Genomic DNA, 17,658 nt, shown 5'->3' on the forward strand with positions numbered 1-17,658 from the left:
ATGAAATGAATCTCGAAATTTAATCAACTCCAAAAGTTTCACACGAAAGAGGGTGTACATATTTAATCGGGTTGGTTCGGATTTTTCAAATATCAAATCAAACCAATTGCATCGGGTTTTTAAATCTATAAACCAAACTAAATCAATAAAAGTCAGGTTTTTCGACCTCGGGTTTTCTCAGCTTTTTCGGGTTGCTCGGGTTTTTCGGGTTTGTTCGGTAAAGGCTTCATAATATAACTTGTACTTCAAGTATTTTTTTAGTCCTAGTAAGATACGACTATCTAATTAAGATATTTTTTTAAAGAAAATAACACAAAATATGAGATGATAGATGACATTGTACTAAAATATTCAACAAAAAAGGTAATGAAATCGCATAAAAAAATGATCATAATCTAAAAGTACTAAGTCATACTAAAATAAGTACGGAAAATAGCATTGATTACATGACTAAATATTAAAGTAAAAAATAAAATTAAGTTATGTATTTTCACTGCCTGAACAATATAAAACTGAAGAATAGATATCTAACATTATTGTCATTCCTAGTGTTAGAATTGAATTTGTTTTATTAGCATTAGTATTGATTTGATTTTTGTTGAGTTTTATTTGAGTTACTAACATCTATGGGCTATAAAACTAATAAACCATTCAAAATTCTAAATTCAAGCTTGAAATAATATGTTAAAAGACAAAAAACTATGAAATTTTTTAAGAAATATTTATAAATTACATTATAATAAATTTTTTTATGTATAAAATATTTTTGAGATGTTATACGTGTAATGTCGGGTTGGGTTGGTTCGGTTTGACTTTTTTCAGTTAAAACTAAACCAAACCAATGGTGGTCGGGTTTTTCTTTTTAAAACCAAGCCACTAGTCGGATTTTTTTCTCGGTTTGATTCGGGTTATCAGTTTGGTGCGGTTTGTCGGTTTCCGTTGTACACACCTATTCATGAGGGGAGGATTGTCCAAGACCATATAAGGAGATTAAGGACCCTTTTACCCATCGATGTGGGACTCCAACACCCCCTGCACGCGTGACTAGACATCTGGAGCGTGAACAGATGAGGGACCCAACATCGGAAATAACGAATTGGGTGGGCCTCTGATACCGTGATAAATGAAATGAATCTTGAACCTAACTTAACACGAAAACTAGCTCATAAGGAAAAGAATTTTCAAGACCATATAATGAGATCAAGAACCCTTTTACCCACCGACGTGGCGACGTAGGACTCCAACAACTTTCATTTATTCTTTTCATATGTTACGTTCTATCAATTCTTTCTCTGAAAATCTTTTACATTTGCCATGAACTATACTTTCAATAGGATTTGCCCTTAGTGGGGTGCTCCCACAAGTGACAAGTTCTCACATGTTCACTAACTTTAGTGACATTCCATTTTAGGTTACGTTCTCATTTTGATGTATTAAGTCGGTGTCAAAATTTACTTTATACCTTTCATGCACTTGGCATGATATACCAAAAGATGTATAGACCCTAGCAGAATGTGTGGAGATTTCAGTAATCATCAGTGACGTTAAGAAGTGTTCAGCGTATATCAGTGTCGAACGAAAGAATGTAACGTTCTAGTTTCTATCGACGTAATTAATATTCAATACCATGTTTTACTCGTCGCACCACTTTATGTGACACTATTTCTTTATTAGACAGTCCAAAAGAATGACATATTTCAATATTTGTAGCATCTGATTATAAATAAATATAAATATTATGTTATGGTATATTTAAGACCACAAGTTTAATAAGTCTTTTTTTTTTTTACTTAAATTGTGTTTCGAGTCAGATTATGTCATATAAATTGAAATGATGAAGTGTTAGAGTAGGTATGTTTCATATCAGATTTAAACATATTACACTTCAATTAGGTAGGGGTTTGTGACTTGTTATGAGTCTACTTCTTAATTGGACTAAGTCCAACCTAAACGTCCTAAAAGATGACCACTTTAATCAGTGATGTTCCTCTAAGATTATCCCACCTAACCCACCCCCACTTCTTCACTTCTATCAAACTAACATAGCAAAAAGCAACAAAACATAAAATGTCATAAATTAGGCATTCTTTTTGCGTGTAACACAAAGATCCCCTTGCCAACTACTGTATTAGTAATAAACACAATTAAGTTCATTGCTATAATTCTTCTCTAACTTTCATTCTCAAATTTGTGTTACACGCAAAAAGAAACTTGCCAATTAGAAACTTTATATATTTATGTGAGATGGAAATAACTCCTAACTTGTCCTAAATAAACCTGAATAAAATAAAAGGATCGAAATAATTCATATAACGACCTCAACTCAAGACATATATGAGTCACTGTGTGTTTATTTATGGTTAGCTAGGAGTCCCGTTTTGGACCAAAGACCAATCGATAGGTCCAAAAGAGGAGACCACCTTACACAGTGATATTGCCATATTGGTCCTCTAATTAAGACACCACGTAGCCCATCCCCACTAATCCACTATATTCTACCTAACACTATATTCTATCTAACTGGAAACAGAAAGTTTATTTCATTGGACAAATGGAATAGATTAGGCATTTCTTTTGAAGTTGATGAATCAAAGGAAAGTTTCCTTTTAACAAAGACTCTGGTATATGACTCAAGAAAGAGTTGCCAACACACTAGACATGTGTCTTTGCTACAAACGATTGTTTCTTAATACAAAATCCAAAGTACGTAGATCCATGGGATGTATATATAAGTGTCAAATTGGCGGGTTAGAATGAATTCGAACGAATCAAAATAGACGGAATTAATAAATTAACGGACAATGAGTACCCATTCAGATATCAATTGGATTTATCTTTGTCTAAGTCAAGTTAAGCTAAATAATGGATTTATAACCCAATCGCTAGCTCGATTCTTATAAAATTTTATTTTATAATTTATTTTTTAACTTAATACTCCCTCCGTGCCAATTTAAGTGTCTTAGTTTGACTAGAACAAAATTTAAGGAATGAAAGGAGACTTTTGAATGTTGTGATTCTAAATTAAAGATGCGTGTAATGTACTAAAATGTCCTTTGAATCTTGTGGTTTTAAACTTGCCACATAGGATGTTTGAATTGTCAACTTACTAAATATAGAAAGAGATACTCTTTTTGAGACATACCAAAAAAGAAAGTAAGACACTTAAATTGGGACGGAGGGAGTATATTTGTTTCTTTATTATGAGTATGTATATAGCATATCGAACAAAAAAAAATCTTTTAAAAAATATATTTCAATAAAGTTCTTCATAAGTTACTTTGGACTATCTATTAATCCAAAACATCATAATCTTTAGATGAACTAAATTAAACTGATCAACAAAAGTGTTGTGCTACCGGGAGATAAAAGAGTCAATCAAGCGTTAAGACTTACACACAAATTTCTACAAGTTTGGAAAGCTATGAATTTCCTTTTCATTTGAAGTTTGACAAAATTCTTCATTACGTGTTAAGCGTTATATTATCACTAAGAGACTATAATTTATGAAACAACCTATAATTGTAGAGTTCTTACGTAAAACTTGAAATACTTAAATTCTCAATTAATTTAAAATGCATGTGTTCCATAGATTTAAATTCTTTATCTGTGTGGTTCAACTAGTTATGAATTTAGCAGTAATTTATTAGTCTTTTCAATTTTTAATTTATGAGATATGAAGATCAATTGAGATTTTAAAATTTACAAATATATTATTTTCGTTTATAACATAAAAAGTACAAAAAGTTAATTGTTTGCATACTACAAAAAGTTAATTGTTTGCATACTTTTATTTATAATAGCTAAATGAGATCTAAATATCGAACGCCAAGATACATGATATGACTTTTTTTCCATTTCACTATAAGTAAATGCATTTAAATTTCCGGACAAACTCTTCCACTGTAGAGAGGTTTGACTGTACATAAGCGGGCAGTGTTAACGATCCACTCAACTTGATCGAATGGAACTATGTGTCACATTTTATGAGCTAATTTTAGCGCCCCCCCCCCTTTCTCCCAAACACACACACTACCACACACAATACTTTTGGATAGGTTTAAAACGTATTGAACCATACTTGTGTCACCTCTTACGTCAAGTTAGCAGTTCTATACCACAAAAAAATCGTAACATGGGTGCATTGTACATCATTCAAATTAACAGCTGCAAATAGTGTCTATTACTTACCCACCCAAAGAGGAAAAAAGGAAAAAGAACAAAGAGAGAGAAAAGAGGCTGAAATAAATGTCAGTCTTGATCCTTAGCAGAAATGCACATGTCTTGAACACTTCGAATCCTTATCTAGATTTACAAGCACTATCAGGAAACTATATATTTGAAATGATCAACTTATTATAATGATGAACTGTTTTAGTTGGTTTTGAATTTCTTTTTTAAGTGAGTTTTTAGTGCTCAAGAAGTGAACTTTCATATCATGTTGTCTTTTTCATCATCCTAAAATTAAATCACTATTTCTTGCATGCGTTGGTAATGGTCTCTTTTTTTTTTTTTTTTGGTTCCTTCCTTCTAGATTGTCACCTCAAGTACAGACGGATATAGGGTAATTTACGAGTTTGGTTGTATATTTTACTACTACTCCGTTCATACGAAGTTACTGATTTGTCCTTGAAACTTCAATTTATTCCATTAGCTAAACGTGTGCCCCTTCTGACTTCCCAATTTTAAGTTTGTGATCTCTTTGTTTCTTTTATATCTGTGTATACAAAGCATTTCTTCATTAGTTTGTTTCGGAAAAGTTTGTTTAGGAAAGAATAATACATTTTATAATCTGAAAACAATATAATTTAATTATTCCCATAGATTAAATAATTTAAAATTTATTGCACAAACTTCATTATTTCTTTTTTGAATTTTATGTGCAGTCACACCATTAGTCTGTTTTGCTAAGTTTTTGGTGGCCAAAAGTGCTTATTTTTAAAAAGTAAGGTGTTTGACTAAGTTTTTGGACGAAAATAAGTGTTTACGGGGAATAGCTGAAGTTATTTTTTCAGAAGCTAAAAAACTTAGTTTTCCCCTAAAAGCACGTTAAAGGCACTTTGAGAAAATACCCTTAGAGACACTTTTTAAAAGCTTGACAAAACACTAATTGCTGCTCAAAAATGCTTTTTAAATTAATTGGCCAAACACAAACTGCTTCTCATCAAAAATATTTTTTTGAAAAGCACTTCTGAGAAAAACACTTTTCAAAATAAGCTAATTTTAAAAGTTTGGCCAAACAGACTTATATAAAATGGAAGAAAAATAGTATATTGTTGTATAAATTGAAAATAATATTATAAATACCATTTGAGAAAAATAATAAAAATTATACATTGGGCCCGTGCGCAATACGAGCATATCTTCCCCTAGTATATCAAATACATATGTATATTAGATTTGAAATATAGTTATTTAATTTATACTTGGGATCGTTCTTCTAATATATCAAACTCAAAAAGGTTTAAATTACGAATCCTTGTCTCTGACATCAAGAACAAAACTTAGGATTTGATCATACTATTAAAATACGTACTACGACCTATTCATCTGGATGATAAGTAGTAATCATTTTTGGGTTTTCATTGAAAGTTTTTTCAGCTAAAATAATTTGGAACTTTGTTTTACTTAGGAAATCAGATAATCCAGATTGACCTGATTTTTGTCAAATCTATAGAATTTTTAGTTAATACTTTTTAATACACAATCTACACTCTAAATCATTTGCACACTGTCTCTCCAACTTGAGTATCAGTCAACCGATTAACCAAGTTAGAGTATGAGATGGGATTCATGAATTTAATTGTCGGTCAAGGCTTTTCACTCCGCCCTAGAGTAAATAAAAGTAGCTAAAAACCTCTTGTTGGTTTTGAAAATTAGACATCAAAAAGTATTTTTACACTATCAGCTCATCTCATCGAGTCTTCGCCCTAAGAAGCGGCAAAGGTTTTTGTTCGAATCTAGATATATAGATTTTTCTATAATCCATATCTTATTAATTTTACAAGATTGGAAAATCGCATTAGAGGTAATATTCCAGTTACTTGGGCTGATTTAAACAGATGATCAGAAGTAATTACCAATACCAAGTAATAATTACAAATATAAGATTGTTTAAACTTTTGTGAAACAATTAATTCCACAGAATTTTAAATCTTAATAACTAACATGTACAGTATTTTGAATCTCTAAGCATTTTCGTTGATTATTTGAAGAAGACATGGATTATAAAAGAATCAATTAATCCCTTGATTTTTGAGGGGTAGTTCATAAATGTGGAATTACAGCAACCAAAGTACACACTTGTTTCAATTATGCACTTGATTAACAAAAAATCTTATAACGATTGAGGTAACATAAGTTGAATAAAAAGAAGTCCCAAGTCATTTCTAATTACAAAAGGAGAAGCCACTATTTCTCTCCTATAATGCCCTAATCTTATCCTGCAGTGTTTTCATATGAAATATAATGATTGTTTTATGACGATCTTGGAAAGTTGCACTAATAATTAGCCTCTTTCACTTCATCAAAAAGTTATTGCATTAATATATATCTTGATTATTAGCCTCTACAATAGTGTACTTAAAAACATGTTTATTATAAAGTGATAGTAATAATTTTTACAGTATGATCCTTTTTCCTTTCGACTTCAACATTTTTTTGCCGTACAATCACTGTTGAACCAATTAAATAAGTATTGATCACGAGAAAAACAATGTTTTTACCATATTCACAAAAGTAAACATCAGTTGAGTGAACTTCATAATCTTGAAAAAAAATCATTAAAAAATCCAAAAAAAAAAAAAAAGCATGGCAATTTCTAGAAAGAAGATACCGACAAGCAATGACGAAGTCAAAATTTTCGTTAAGGATGTTCAAAATTTACATATGTATAAAATTAATAGAGTTAATAATAAAAAACACACATAAATATCGTTTTTCTCGCGAGTTTCATACCCAATTATCAGTTGTTCCCTATTCCTATGTGAACTAGCGCCATCAATGTATTAAAACATACGTCAACTATCAGTTATTCGCTTTTCTTGCCGGTATTATCACCATCGTTCAGGTAGGAAAAGAGAACGACTCATAGTTGGGTGTGAAACTCACGAAAAAACAATAGTTTAGGTGTGTTTTTGACTATTATTTTAAAATAATATTTAACCTATATACACAAAATAGTTTTCCGACAAAATGTGGTCAAATGACTACCCTTCTAAGGGCCCTTCACTAAGGGTACGTAGCTCTGCCGCCATGCCAAAAGGTGTTCTACTGAACACCCTCTGCTAAGAAATTATATAGGTCAAATTTTTTTATACATACATATTAAATCTTGAACACCCTTAATAAAGTTTCTTATTTCGCTACTGTTTGTGATGGCATTTAACAAGTAACAACAAGTACTTCTTAATTACTACGTCTCAATTTCAAATAAGTTATGGCCAGTTATATGAATCCTCACCGCATGTAAAGAAACACCTAGGAAAAATGATGAGAGAAAATTCAGACCACAAACTTCTGTTTGCATGCTTGATTGGTCGTGATGTTTTGTTTTGTTTTCTTTGTCCTGTGATAATGATCATATTTAGCAAAACGTAAGAGAAGCAGTAAGAAAGAGAAAATAGTAGTAGCACAAAATTGCTGAGGCTATATAACATAGGAGTATTGTGCAATTAAATAACTGAACTTTCTGGGGAAGGCTGTGACCATAGGATAAATGGTACAATCAGAGCAAGTGGGAGAGAAGCACACATCTGTCATGACTTTCTTTGTCACATTAGAATCCTCTATGATTCTCCTCTTCTAGGAACCATATATTACACACACATACGTATATTATTGTTAATTGATAATGGATTTAATTTATATATATTTGCACTAGGGGTGGAGTAGGGGTACGGTAGATACCGAATTACCATATTGAAATTGAAATTTTTGATACTGCGGTTTCAATATTATTGTATTGATTGGTGTTTTTTTTTTTTTTTTTTTTTGGTATTCGATACGGTATTTGGTATTTATAAAAAGATACCAAAATACCGAATATCGTACCAACATATATAGTTACATATACGATTTATAATATATCATTAGAATGCAAACAAATTTATAAACTGGTATTAGTACAAAACTAATTGTTTAGACGTTGGAACTTTGATTACTCTATCTTAATTGAGAATGTCCTATTTGTGTAATTTGGTTAACGAAGAGAATTGTTTGTACTTTCTTTTGAATATTTCTACTTATTTAAAATGTTAGTATGATATAATTGCGACGTTTCTACTTGGCATTATAAAATTCCTTAATTTTACCTTATTTATATAACTTAGCATGTAATATTAGATTAGTTACAATATTAATCAAGTTATTAACTTAAACTTAAAGGATGAGTGCAAATTTTTGTTTCACAATTAACCAATATAATCTTGCATGCCCAATTGTCTAATTTTAAGGTGGATGTCTAACCAGTACGAGATTAACTAATTCATGTATTCCATTTTATATGATACTCTTTTATTTATAATATGTTCCAAAAAGAATCCTAACTTTCTTAACTTGGAAAGTTTTCAATATTAACCGCTCATTTTATCCTTAATATATTAGTGACTTGCACTTATAACTATAAAAAATATCATGGCATGTTTAAGATCATAAGTTTTTTTTTTTTTTTTAATAGTACAAATGGGGAATTTTTAGCTCAAAATTTGGATAGGGATCAAGACATTATCGGGTGCCGACGATTGAAACAATCTCCTATTACATGATTCACTAACTCTGTCTTGGTGTACTTAATTCTCCTATTACATGATTCTCTTAATGGACGTTGGTTATTCTTTTCACTTTGAAAACTGTCTTTTTTCCATAAATTTTATGTTCGGCAAATACGATATAGTACTACATAAAACAAAGGCCACACATGTAGTATGATTTTTTTTTTTTTTTTTTTTTAAAAAACAATCATTAGTCATCAAGAGTATTTAAAAATTTTAATTTCAAGATATGGAGTTTAGGTCATAATGGTATTCTAGGAACCTAACAAACGACATGATGACATGACATATTATGTACTTAGCTATCAAATTTAAGCTCTGACATATCCTATAAATAGAGGATCTTTTGGGTCATTTAGAGCACACAGCATATGAACTAACAAAATGGAAGTGATAGAGAAGAAAGAAAACACATCTAAAAGGATGAAGGGTGGAATGATCACTATGCCCTTCATATTTGGTTAGTTCCTTTTCCCAACTTCTTACTCAAATTTTTTAATTTTGAAATTACATAATTCATATATTTTCTTGAATATTAAGTTGAAATTAAACTTGTATTTTTTTTTCCTTTTGTAGCAAATGAGATATGTGAGAAATTGGCAGTGGTGGGATTTGGGGCAAATATGATAATATACTTGACAAGTGAGCTCCATCTTCCATTGACAAAAGCAGCTAATACTCTTACAAATTTTGGTGGCACTGCAAGTTTAACACCATTGCTTGGAGCTTTCATTGCTGATACTTTTGCTGGAAGGTTTTGGACTATAACAGTTGCTTCTATCATCTACCAAATTGTAAGTGTCTCTACCTCTCATTTTCTTTTTAGCTTCTACACACGACAATATAAATAATTTTCTATGCTATCAGGTCTGTTAAAAGATAATTAAAGGTAAACTATACGTCCATAATAAGTGGATTGATAACTTGAAAAGTAAGGTAGGTTGCGCATTATAACATGTTAAAAGAACTGATGGTGTAATTTTTTTTAGTGCTATCATCAACCAATTAATAAGTATCTCTCTTTTTCTCTAATTGTCTTTTGAGTTAACTATCTATAATAAGTTGGATTGGTAATTCAGAAAAAAGGTATGTTACTGTTATAACATGCAAAAATTCACTAATCATATAACTTACTTTCACAATATGTTAAAATTTACTGATAATGTAAAAAATATTACCGTATTGGTGTATACAGGGTAAACTCTTTTTCTTCTTGGGTTAGATGTTGAAGTTAATGTGATAGTTTGATGTAAACTCGTACACACTTTAGTAGCATCCACAAAACTTAAACTTGGTGCGAAGGGTTGTGTATTTAACTACTTTCTTGAGACGTAAGTATATGCTTTCTTCTCCATGAAACATTTATTAAATGGTTTATATTCTTTGATTAAGGTAGTAATGGATAAGATATATGAGGTGAATGACTTAATTTGGATAGGCAAAACCTTTGGTTTGTGATAGAATTTACAGTGAATATAGTATAACTATGATGTCATGTGAACTTTTGTACTAGAAAACTAATTACAGTTGGCATATATAATTATTTATGACATGTCACTGGCAAAATCTATATTAAAAAAGATTATTAGCCTTGTGATGGAATGTGCAAATGAACAGTTAACTTCTCTTCTTGTCTTTTCAAACCCAAATTAATCCTATAAGATTGAACTTATATGCACGGATAGTGTAAAGAACTTTTGCCATCAGTATAATTTAGCGTAGAAGAGGTAATCTACCTAATTTTAAAGTTGTTAGTCCCACTTTTCATGGCAGTGTAAAAGTTGTACTCATTAACATAACATGTACTTGAATTTAATTACCTATCTAAACTTCTTTATATTTTCTTTATACTATAAAAAAACAAGAATTAGCTATGAAAGTCAGTTCTTATCTATCGCCAAATAGCCCATAGTTAGCAGGATTTTTTGGTATTTCGTTGTTAATCCGCCGTTATACAGGATTAGCGAGGACCATTACTACTTAACGACAAAAACTCACTTGACTGTAAAGAAAGGGGCTGAAATTGACGTAGCTAATTAATTCCTTTATTTTTTATTTTTATAGTGTTACTTCGTTTGCCTTTTTGATTAATCTCATGTTTCTTTTAATTTTATTTCAGGGCATGATCATTTTAACATTATCAGCAATACTTCCTCAACTAAGGCCTCCATCTTGCAAAGATGATGAATATTGTAAAGAAGCAAATTCAAGCCAATTAGCCATCCTCTATGTGTCACTACTCTTAACAGCCTTTGGATCAGGGGGAATTAGGCCCTGTGTTGTTGCATTTGGGGCAGAACAATTTGATGAAAATGATCCAAAACAAAAAAGACAAACATGGAAATTCTTCAATTGGTACTATTTCTGTATGGGATTTTCAATGCTTGTGGCTGTCACAGGGATTGTTTATATTCAAGATAGTATTGGATGGGGTGTTGGATTTGCTGTCCCAACAATTGCTATGCTTATTTCAATTGTTGTTTTCATATTTGGATACCCTTTGTATAGAAACTTGGATCCTGCTGGTAGCCCTTTCACTAGGCTATTGCAAGTTTGTGTTGCAGCCTACAAGAAGAGGAAATTGGACATGGTAAATGATCCTAAGTTTTTGTACCAAAACGAAGAGCTTGATGCTGCTATTTCTACTGCTGGCAAGCTTGTCCACACTAAGCAAATGAAGTAAGTCATTTTGTTTTTGGAGTTTAAGTTTTATGCACATGTGTTCAGGTGAAATTGACTAACAATCTATGTTGCTTGGCTCCTTAAAAGTGTCACGGCGTGCTTGTTGGATTCTCCAAAAAGTAGTGTATTTTTGGAAGATTCAACACGGGTGTGATAACCTTTTTGAAGAATCTGAACAACATAGCTTTCAACAATAGGTAACTCTTCATATCAAGTCTGATATGAATAGAGTGGTGAAAACCTATTACAACTGGTTAAATTGCACTGATAGTGTAAAAATATTTACATTTTCGGTGTATATAATCTTTTTTAAAATGTTAACTTCTATATACCGGTGGCGTACTCCTAAAAGATAACAATGCGTAACTGTTCATCATAAGTGAAACTACTTAGCTTTAAAATAAAGCAGATAACTTGCTATAACATGTTAAATTACGTTGCTAATAGTGTAATTCCTTTTTTTTTTTGTCTAGCATATGCAGCACATGTTAGTTTGCACCAGTATGCTTAATTTCCACTTGGAGACAATGGAATTAAGAATTCCCTAGTACATAATTGATATAAGTACACATCGGATAAGAGTGAAAAATGAATAGATCAAGCAACTAGATTCTGATGTGAGGTGAAAACTTAGTGATTGGTCCAACTATGACTGAATCTACAAAATATTTTTTTAAGTAGGAAAAAGTTTTTTTTCTTTTATCTCGGGAATCCCATTAACCAATACCTGAAGTTGGTTCAAATTGTCCCTTTCTGTAATATTAAATGTGTGACTTTAATTTTTATCAATCATCAATCAATTTGTACATGTATGTCCATTTGCTTGTGTGGCCAAAAACATTATGTGAAGCATTGCATGTTTCTGTTTCTGAGTGATTCAGATTTGTCTGTTCTTTTATTTGTCTTTTTTTCATGTCTTTGTACACCCCCATCAAAATCAGGATTCATTGAATTTTCTCCCAGTTCCCTTTTCGTTTAGTTTTTATAATTTCTTGGCTTGTCAATAGTGATGCATAGTCCTGAGGCCATTTGAAACCAGAAAACAAGTTGATAAATACTGACAAAAGTTGTGTTTTTGGAAGTGTACCACTGTCTCCATTAATAGCTAGTGGTCACAGACTGCTATTAAACTATTTGGCAACTAGAGAAAATTGGAAGAAAAAACATTGAATTGGTCCTGGTTTTCAATTCATGTGACTGATGACTTTTTTGGCTGTGAAGAAATTAAAACAGATCCAAGATTGGTAAGTTGGAATATAGTTGGAGTTTTTTATACCAATGTAAAGGTTCTAGTCAGAGTTAGAATATAATAGAGTTACATGCATTATTTTTGATGTAGACTTGATAAAAAAGACGACATGCTAGTGTCTAAAATATTCAAGGAAAACCGCTATAGCCAATCGATCAAAATTCATTGGACTATTGTTACTATTTCCCTGGCTCTCGAGTGAATCGGCTAAGATGGCTTAATGAGTATTGTATTAGGTGGTCATCTCATCTAAAAGCTTAAGGCGGTAGATAGAACAATCTTTTAATTACTTCATTAGATTCTGCCTCGAGTCTCGACACTGAGAATCAATGTGCTAATGTCTGAACATTCTCAAAGAACCACTATAGGCAATTGATCAAAATTCATTGGACAGTAGTTACTGATTTCTTAACTCTTGATTTCATTTTTGGAAGGGTAAGCTCTCATTTTTCTATTCAAGAATCACCTGAGGTTGTTTATGACTGTTTGAATTCCGTCACCATCTCATCTGAAAGCTTAAAATTTGTTATTTGCTAGATAGAGTGTACTTTTAATTACTTAATCATATGCTGTCTCGATTCAAAAATTTGTAACCCTTTTTTGGTTTTCAGATTTCTGGACAGGGCAGCAATAGTAACAGAGGAAGACAATCCCAAATCTCCCAATCTATGGAGGCTAAACACGGTCCATCGCGTAGAAGAACTAAAATCGATCATAAGAATGGGGCCAATATGGGCCTCCGGGATCATCCTAATCACAGCATACTCCCAACAAGGCACGTTTTCGGTCCAACAGGCCAAAACAATGGACAGGCACTTAATACATTCCTTCGAAATCCCAGCTGCATCGATGACTGTCTTCACTTTAACCTCAATGCTATGCACCATTTGCTTCTATGACCGCGTTTTTGTCCCCATAGCACGTAAATTCACTGGCCTAGAGCGTGGCGTTTCATTCCTCAGCAGGATGGGAATCGGCTTCTCAATTTCAGTCCTGGCCACATTAGTAGCCGGATTTATTGAAGTTAAACGAAAAGAAGCAGCGTTGACTCATGGATTAATCGATGAGTCTAAGGCAATCATCCCGATTTCAGTATTCTGGCTTGTGCCACAATATGTTCTACATGGTATTGCTGAGGCATTTATGTCAATTGGACATCTAGAATTTTTCTTTGATCAAGCACCAGAGAGTATGAGAAGTACTGCCACTGCATTATTCTGGACATCAATTTCAGCAGGGAATTATTTGAGTACTCTTTTGGTTTCACTTGTGCATAAAGTTACTACAGGACCTGGAGGAACAAATTGGCTGCCTGATAATAATTTGAACAAGGGGAAATTAGAGTATTTTTATTGGTTGATCACAATTCTACAAGTGCTTAACTTGATTTACTATCTGTTTTGTGCAAGATTGTATACTTTCAAGCCTATTCAGATGGAGAAGACAGAGGATTTGGAGTCTAAAAAAGATAGTATTGAACTTGTAAACAATGTTTAGTTTGTATTGGTCATCATTATGTAATAATTTTAGGTTATTAGGAAAGAAATGAATGTATGAATAATTTTAGTAGTTTGTAAAGGCGAAAGTTCTTGGTTGAGAAATGCTTCTTAATTGTATTTCTCCATATTAAATATCAAAACAATCCATTACTGGATTTAGATTCTGGTTTTCAACTTTTAAGGATTCTATTTGTTGCAACTGAAAAGAACTTACTCGGATTCACATGTATTATTATCACTAAACTAGTGAATTTGACCGCGCGAAAAAATTCTTATTAAATTCATGAAATGATCCCCTTTTTTTTTAATATGTGAGTGTTTAAAATATAATTTTAAAAATAGGTTGTACACACCTAAAAAATTGACCCTCACTTTTCACAACTATATGTTTTGATAAAATTAAAAATGCATTCCTTTAATTTCAATTTTTTACATAAATTTTCGAACTCCATAGGTATATATTATATTTTAAAATAGGTACATATTTTATTTTGTTCCATTAAACGTCGAAAATTTGTTCTTCTATAACTTTCTCCTAAATTAACATGTCATAAAAAAATTGAGAAAAGTAAAAACATTATTACCGCACCCCTTAAACCCTATTTCAGCCTCTAAGATGTATCGAAAACCCTAAAGTGATTCATATGTAATAATCACAAAACATACTTATATATCAATAATCTAATTACAATTTATCAAGACGCACGACCAAGAAGTGTAATAAATGCTTGTCTCAGACATTATATAAAATAAAATGTCATATTCTAACATGAAAATGTCATATGTGTGGTTAGAAATTTGTATATGTCTCAGTAGGAACATTGAAATTTATTATGCCTTTGATCTTAGTGCTAAGAATTTGACTTGATTTATAATCCCACAACCTTTTTTTTTTTAATTGCCACAGAGTAAAAAATTTGTTTCAAGCAAAAGGGTAAAGGATTATAATTTGAAAGAGATGCCAATTAATTAAATCTCAGGTTATGTATCAGTGACGATACACAATACATGATACATTACATGATACATAATGCATTATTGCAAGCCCACTCGAGTTAGTAATTCCACAAATGAAAGAAATTTTGTTTTAAATTCTCCTAACAGACTAATCTTTTTTCATTTTGCCACCTTTATGGATTGATGGATCTATTGTCTTTTCTTGTCTGTAAAATCGCGCAAATTTCAGACTCTTCAAAGAAATCTGTGAACTTTGTATCTTCTTTGGGTCGCGACAGCCCTTGCTTCAGATTTTCCTTGTCACAGAAAAAATTTCTCAAATCCAACATTAAGAATTGTGGAGAAAAGGGCATGTTTTACTCATTAAAGTAACAATAGGGGCATTTTTGGACCAATATATTAATGACGGGGGCATTTTTGGATCAAACTATTGACGGAGTGCATTTTTGCTCAATTTCACATAGTTTAAGGGCATTTTGACCCTTTTCCCTAAATAAAATAAAGGTAAAAACAATAATCGCTACATTTAGTTTTTTTTTTTTTTTTTGGTACCATTGAAATGAAATTTGTATGGTGTAAATGCATAAAATTAGAATTAATTACATGCTAATACGCATAAAAATTACAGTTTCACATAACAGTAAGGCAGAAATATGGAGGAAAAAGGAAAGAAAACGTGTCTCTTGATAAAAAAGGAAAAAAAAAGTCAGTCGATTACCAAAACAAAAAGGGAAATTAAGGGCACAATGTAAAAAAAATCTCATTCTAAAAACTAAAACTATGAATTTTTAAAGGCTGTCAAAGTTACTTGGAAATTCTCATAATATCTAAATACACAAGGCATTGGATAACATCAAGGAAAAAAAATCCATGAATGCATCAATGACAGTCGGGAGCCTTTTATGAGAGCGTGAAATCATAAAAAGTCACAGCCCCATAAACACAAAATATTTAGAGAATGAAAATTGCATTTCGACTAATTAACAATGGAAAGGGAAAAAATAAGGGCATATTATAAGAAGAATCATACTCTTAATGATGATTGATGACTAATGCAACTAATTTGTTGCCCGTAAAATTCTTGTATTCTTTGTGATGTTCAAACACAAAAGCTTTAAAGGGGAGTTAAAATGGAAATGGACCGTAGTTGTAAATTTAGTAAGAAATACATTCGCTCAAGTCAACCTTTCTTGCAATCTCATAACCAAAAATCTAGTGATTGTTTACATAAATACTTTCTGCCAATAGGAAAATGATAAGTAGAACAATAAAGTTACCTGCAGAAAAGAGGAAGAAAGAACTGGTTCAAAGTTAAAAAGGGAAGATAAGGGAGGTATAATTAAGAGGATTAAAAGATGTGACTGTTGAAGTTTGAAACGTATGTCTTCTGGAGAGTTTTGAAATGGTGTTTTCATGTCATTAAATCTTAATTGTTTAAATTTTAAAATAGGAGGAAAAATCAATAAAAATAGGGAAAAGAACTCAAAAAAAATGAGAAAAAAGATAAATGTGATTCTTGGACATAGAGTGGTGTCACATCACTCTCCTAATGCCTAGCTTTATTATATATATATATATATAGACACACACACCGTATTAATGAGTACACGTTCTCATATTAATTTATATCACTTAATTACCATGATAAATTAATATAGTTTGGCGTAAACACTGAATACCAATTTTACTATAAATATAATTTGGTCCAATTTTTGTCATCCATAGTGGGCCATTAAACGACCTGTTGTAGAAATTTTCGCCGGTTATCTTTTTAGGGGTGCTATTTAGTTAATGACTCTCTTTTTATTTTCTTGCAATTTATGAACCTTTTAGACCGCGGTCTAAAGGTATCTTTTGAGCAAAATGAAAATTTTATGAGAAAACGTTAAATCACCATCTAAAATTCTGTATACATTAGTCAACTGTCTAGTGTTTTGTTAGTATTGAGGACTATATTTGCGCAACTTTTAAAAATATGAACAAAAAATCTAAACGGTGACCTAAAAAGAGACATTTGCATTAATCAGTCTTCATAGTTGGGCTATTTCTTTCACACATTTGGTCCCTGCATTTCTACGTGGAGACAAACTTATGTCCATGGCCGAACCAGAATATGATTGAAGTACCAACCCATTTCCATATATCCTCAAATCAAAGCCTCCTAAATGGATCTCACTAGTAACTTGGCTGTACAAGATTACTTTGCTAGAAAGATTAATTAATTAGTTGCTTGACACATATATAACTGCAAAAATTAAGAAAAGAAAATGGAAGATAAAATTTGGGCTATCAAAGAAAAACTTGCTGAACGAAAAGAAAACAAAAACTCATTCTTTAATTAGAAACCCTAAACGCATAAGACTCCTAGTAAAGCTGTAACTAATACTATTACTCTATTAGACTGCAATTCAATCTTAGTGACATAATAAGTTTCTTTTGAAATATAAATTTTTTTAAGGATTAGAACCTTCATAGCCACGTGATCTAATCCTCTGAGCTGCAG

At 31.5% G+C, this 17,658-nt stretch overlaps 1 protein-coding gene across 1 annotated transcript; it reads left to right on the forward strand.

The window, feature by feature from the left end:
• The first annotated feature begins 9,069 nt into the window (after positions 1 to 9,069).
• Positions 9,070 to 14,372, forward strand: LOC132041777 (protein NRT1/ PTR FAMILY 3.1). The gene is made up of 4 exons (XM_059432474.1): positions 9,070 to 9,228; positions 9,345 to 9,562; positions 10,888 to 11,447; positions 13,311 to 14,372. The coding sequence occupies exons 1-4, from the start codon at positions 9,153 to 9,155 to the stop codon at positions 14,194 to 14,196; spliced, it is 1,740 nt and encodes a 579-aa protein (XP_059288457.1). The 5' UTR covers positions 9,070 to 9,152; the 3' UTR covers positions 14,197 to 14,372.
• Positions 14,373 to 17,658: the final 3,286 nt, after the last annotated feature.

The sequence above is a fragment of the Lycium ferocissimum genome, unplaced genomic scaffold (assembly GCF_029784015.1).
Source record: "Lycium ferocissimum isolate CSIRO_LF1 unplaced genomic scaffold, AGI_CSIRO_Lferr_CH_V1 ctg1166___fragment_1, whole genome shotgun sequence".
In the NCBI taxonomy this organism is placed as follows: domain Eukaryota; kingdom Viridiplantae; phylum Streptophyta; class Magnoliopsida; order Solanales; family Solanaceae; genus Lycium; species Lycium ferocissimum.

What these genes read in the sequence shown, in the direction of transcription:
- LOC132041777 (XM_059432474.1), top strand. Translation starts at nt 9,153, where the DNA reads ATGGAAGTGATAGAGAAGAAAGAAAACACATCTAAAAGGATGAAGGGT. An exon ending in CTTCTATCATCTACCAAATT is followed by an intron (nt 9,563 to 10,887) that starts GTAAGTGTCTCT and finishes ATTTTATTTCAG; the next exon opens with GGCATGATCATTTTAACATT. An exon ending in GTCCACACTAAGCAAATGAA is followed by an intron (nt 11,448 to 13,310) that starts GTAAGTCATTTT and finishes TTTGGTTTTCAG; the next exon opens with ATTTCTGGACAGGGCAGCAA.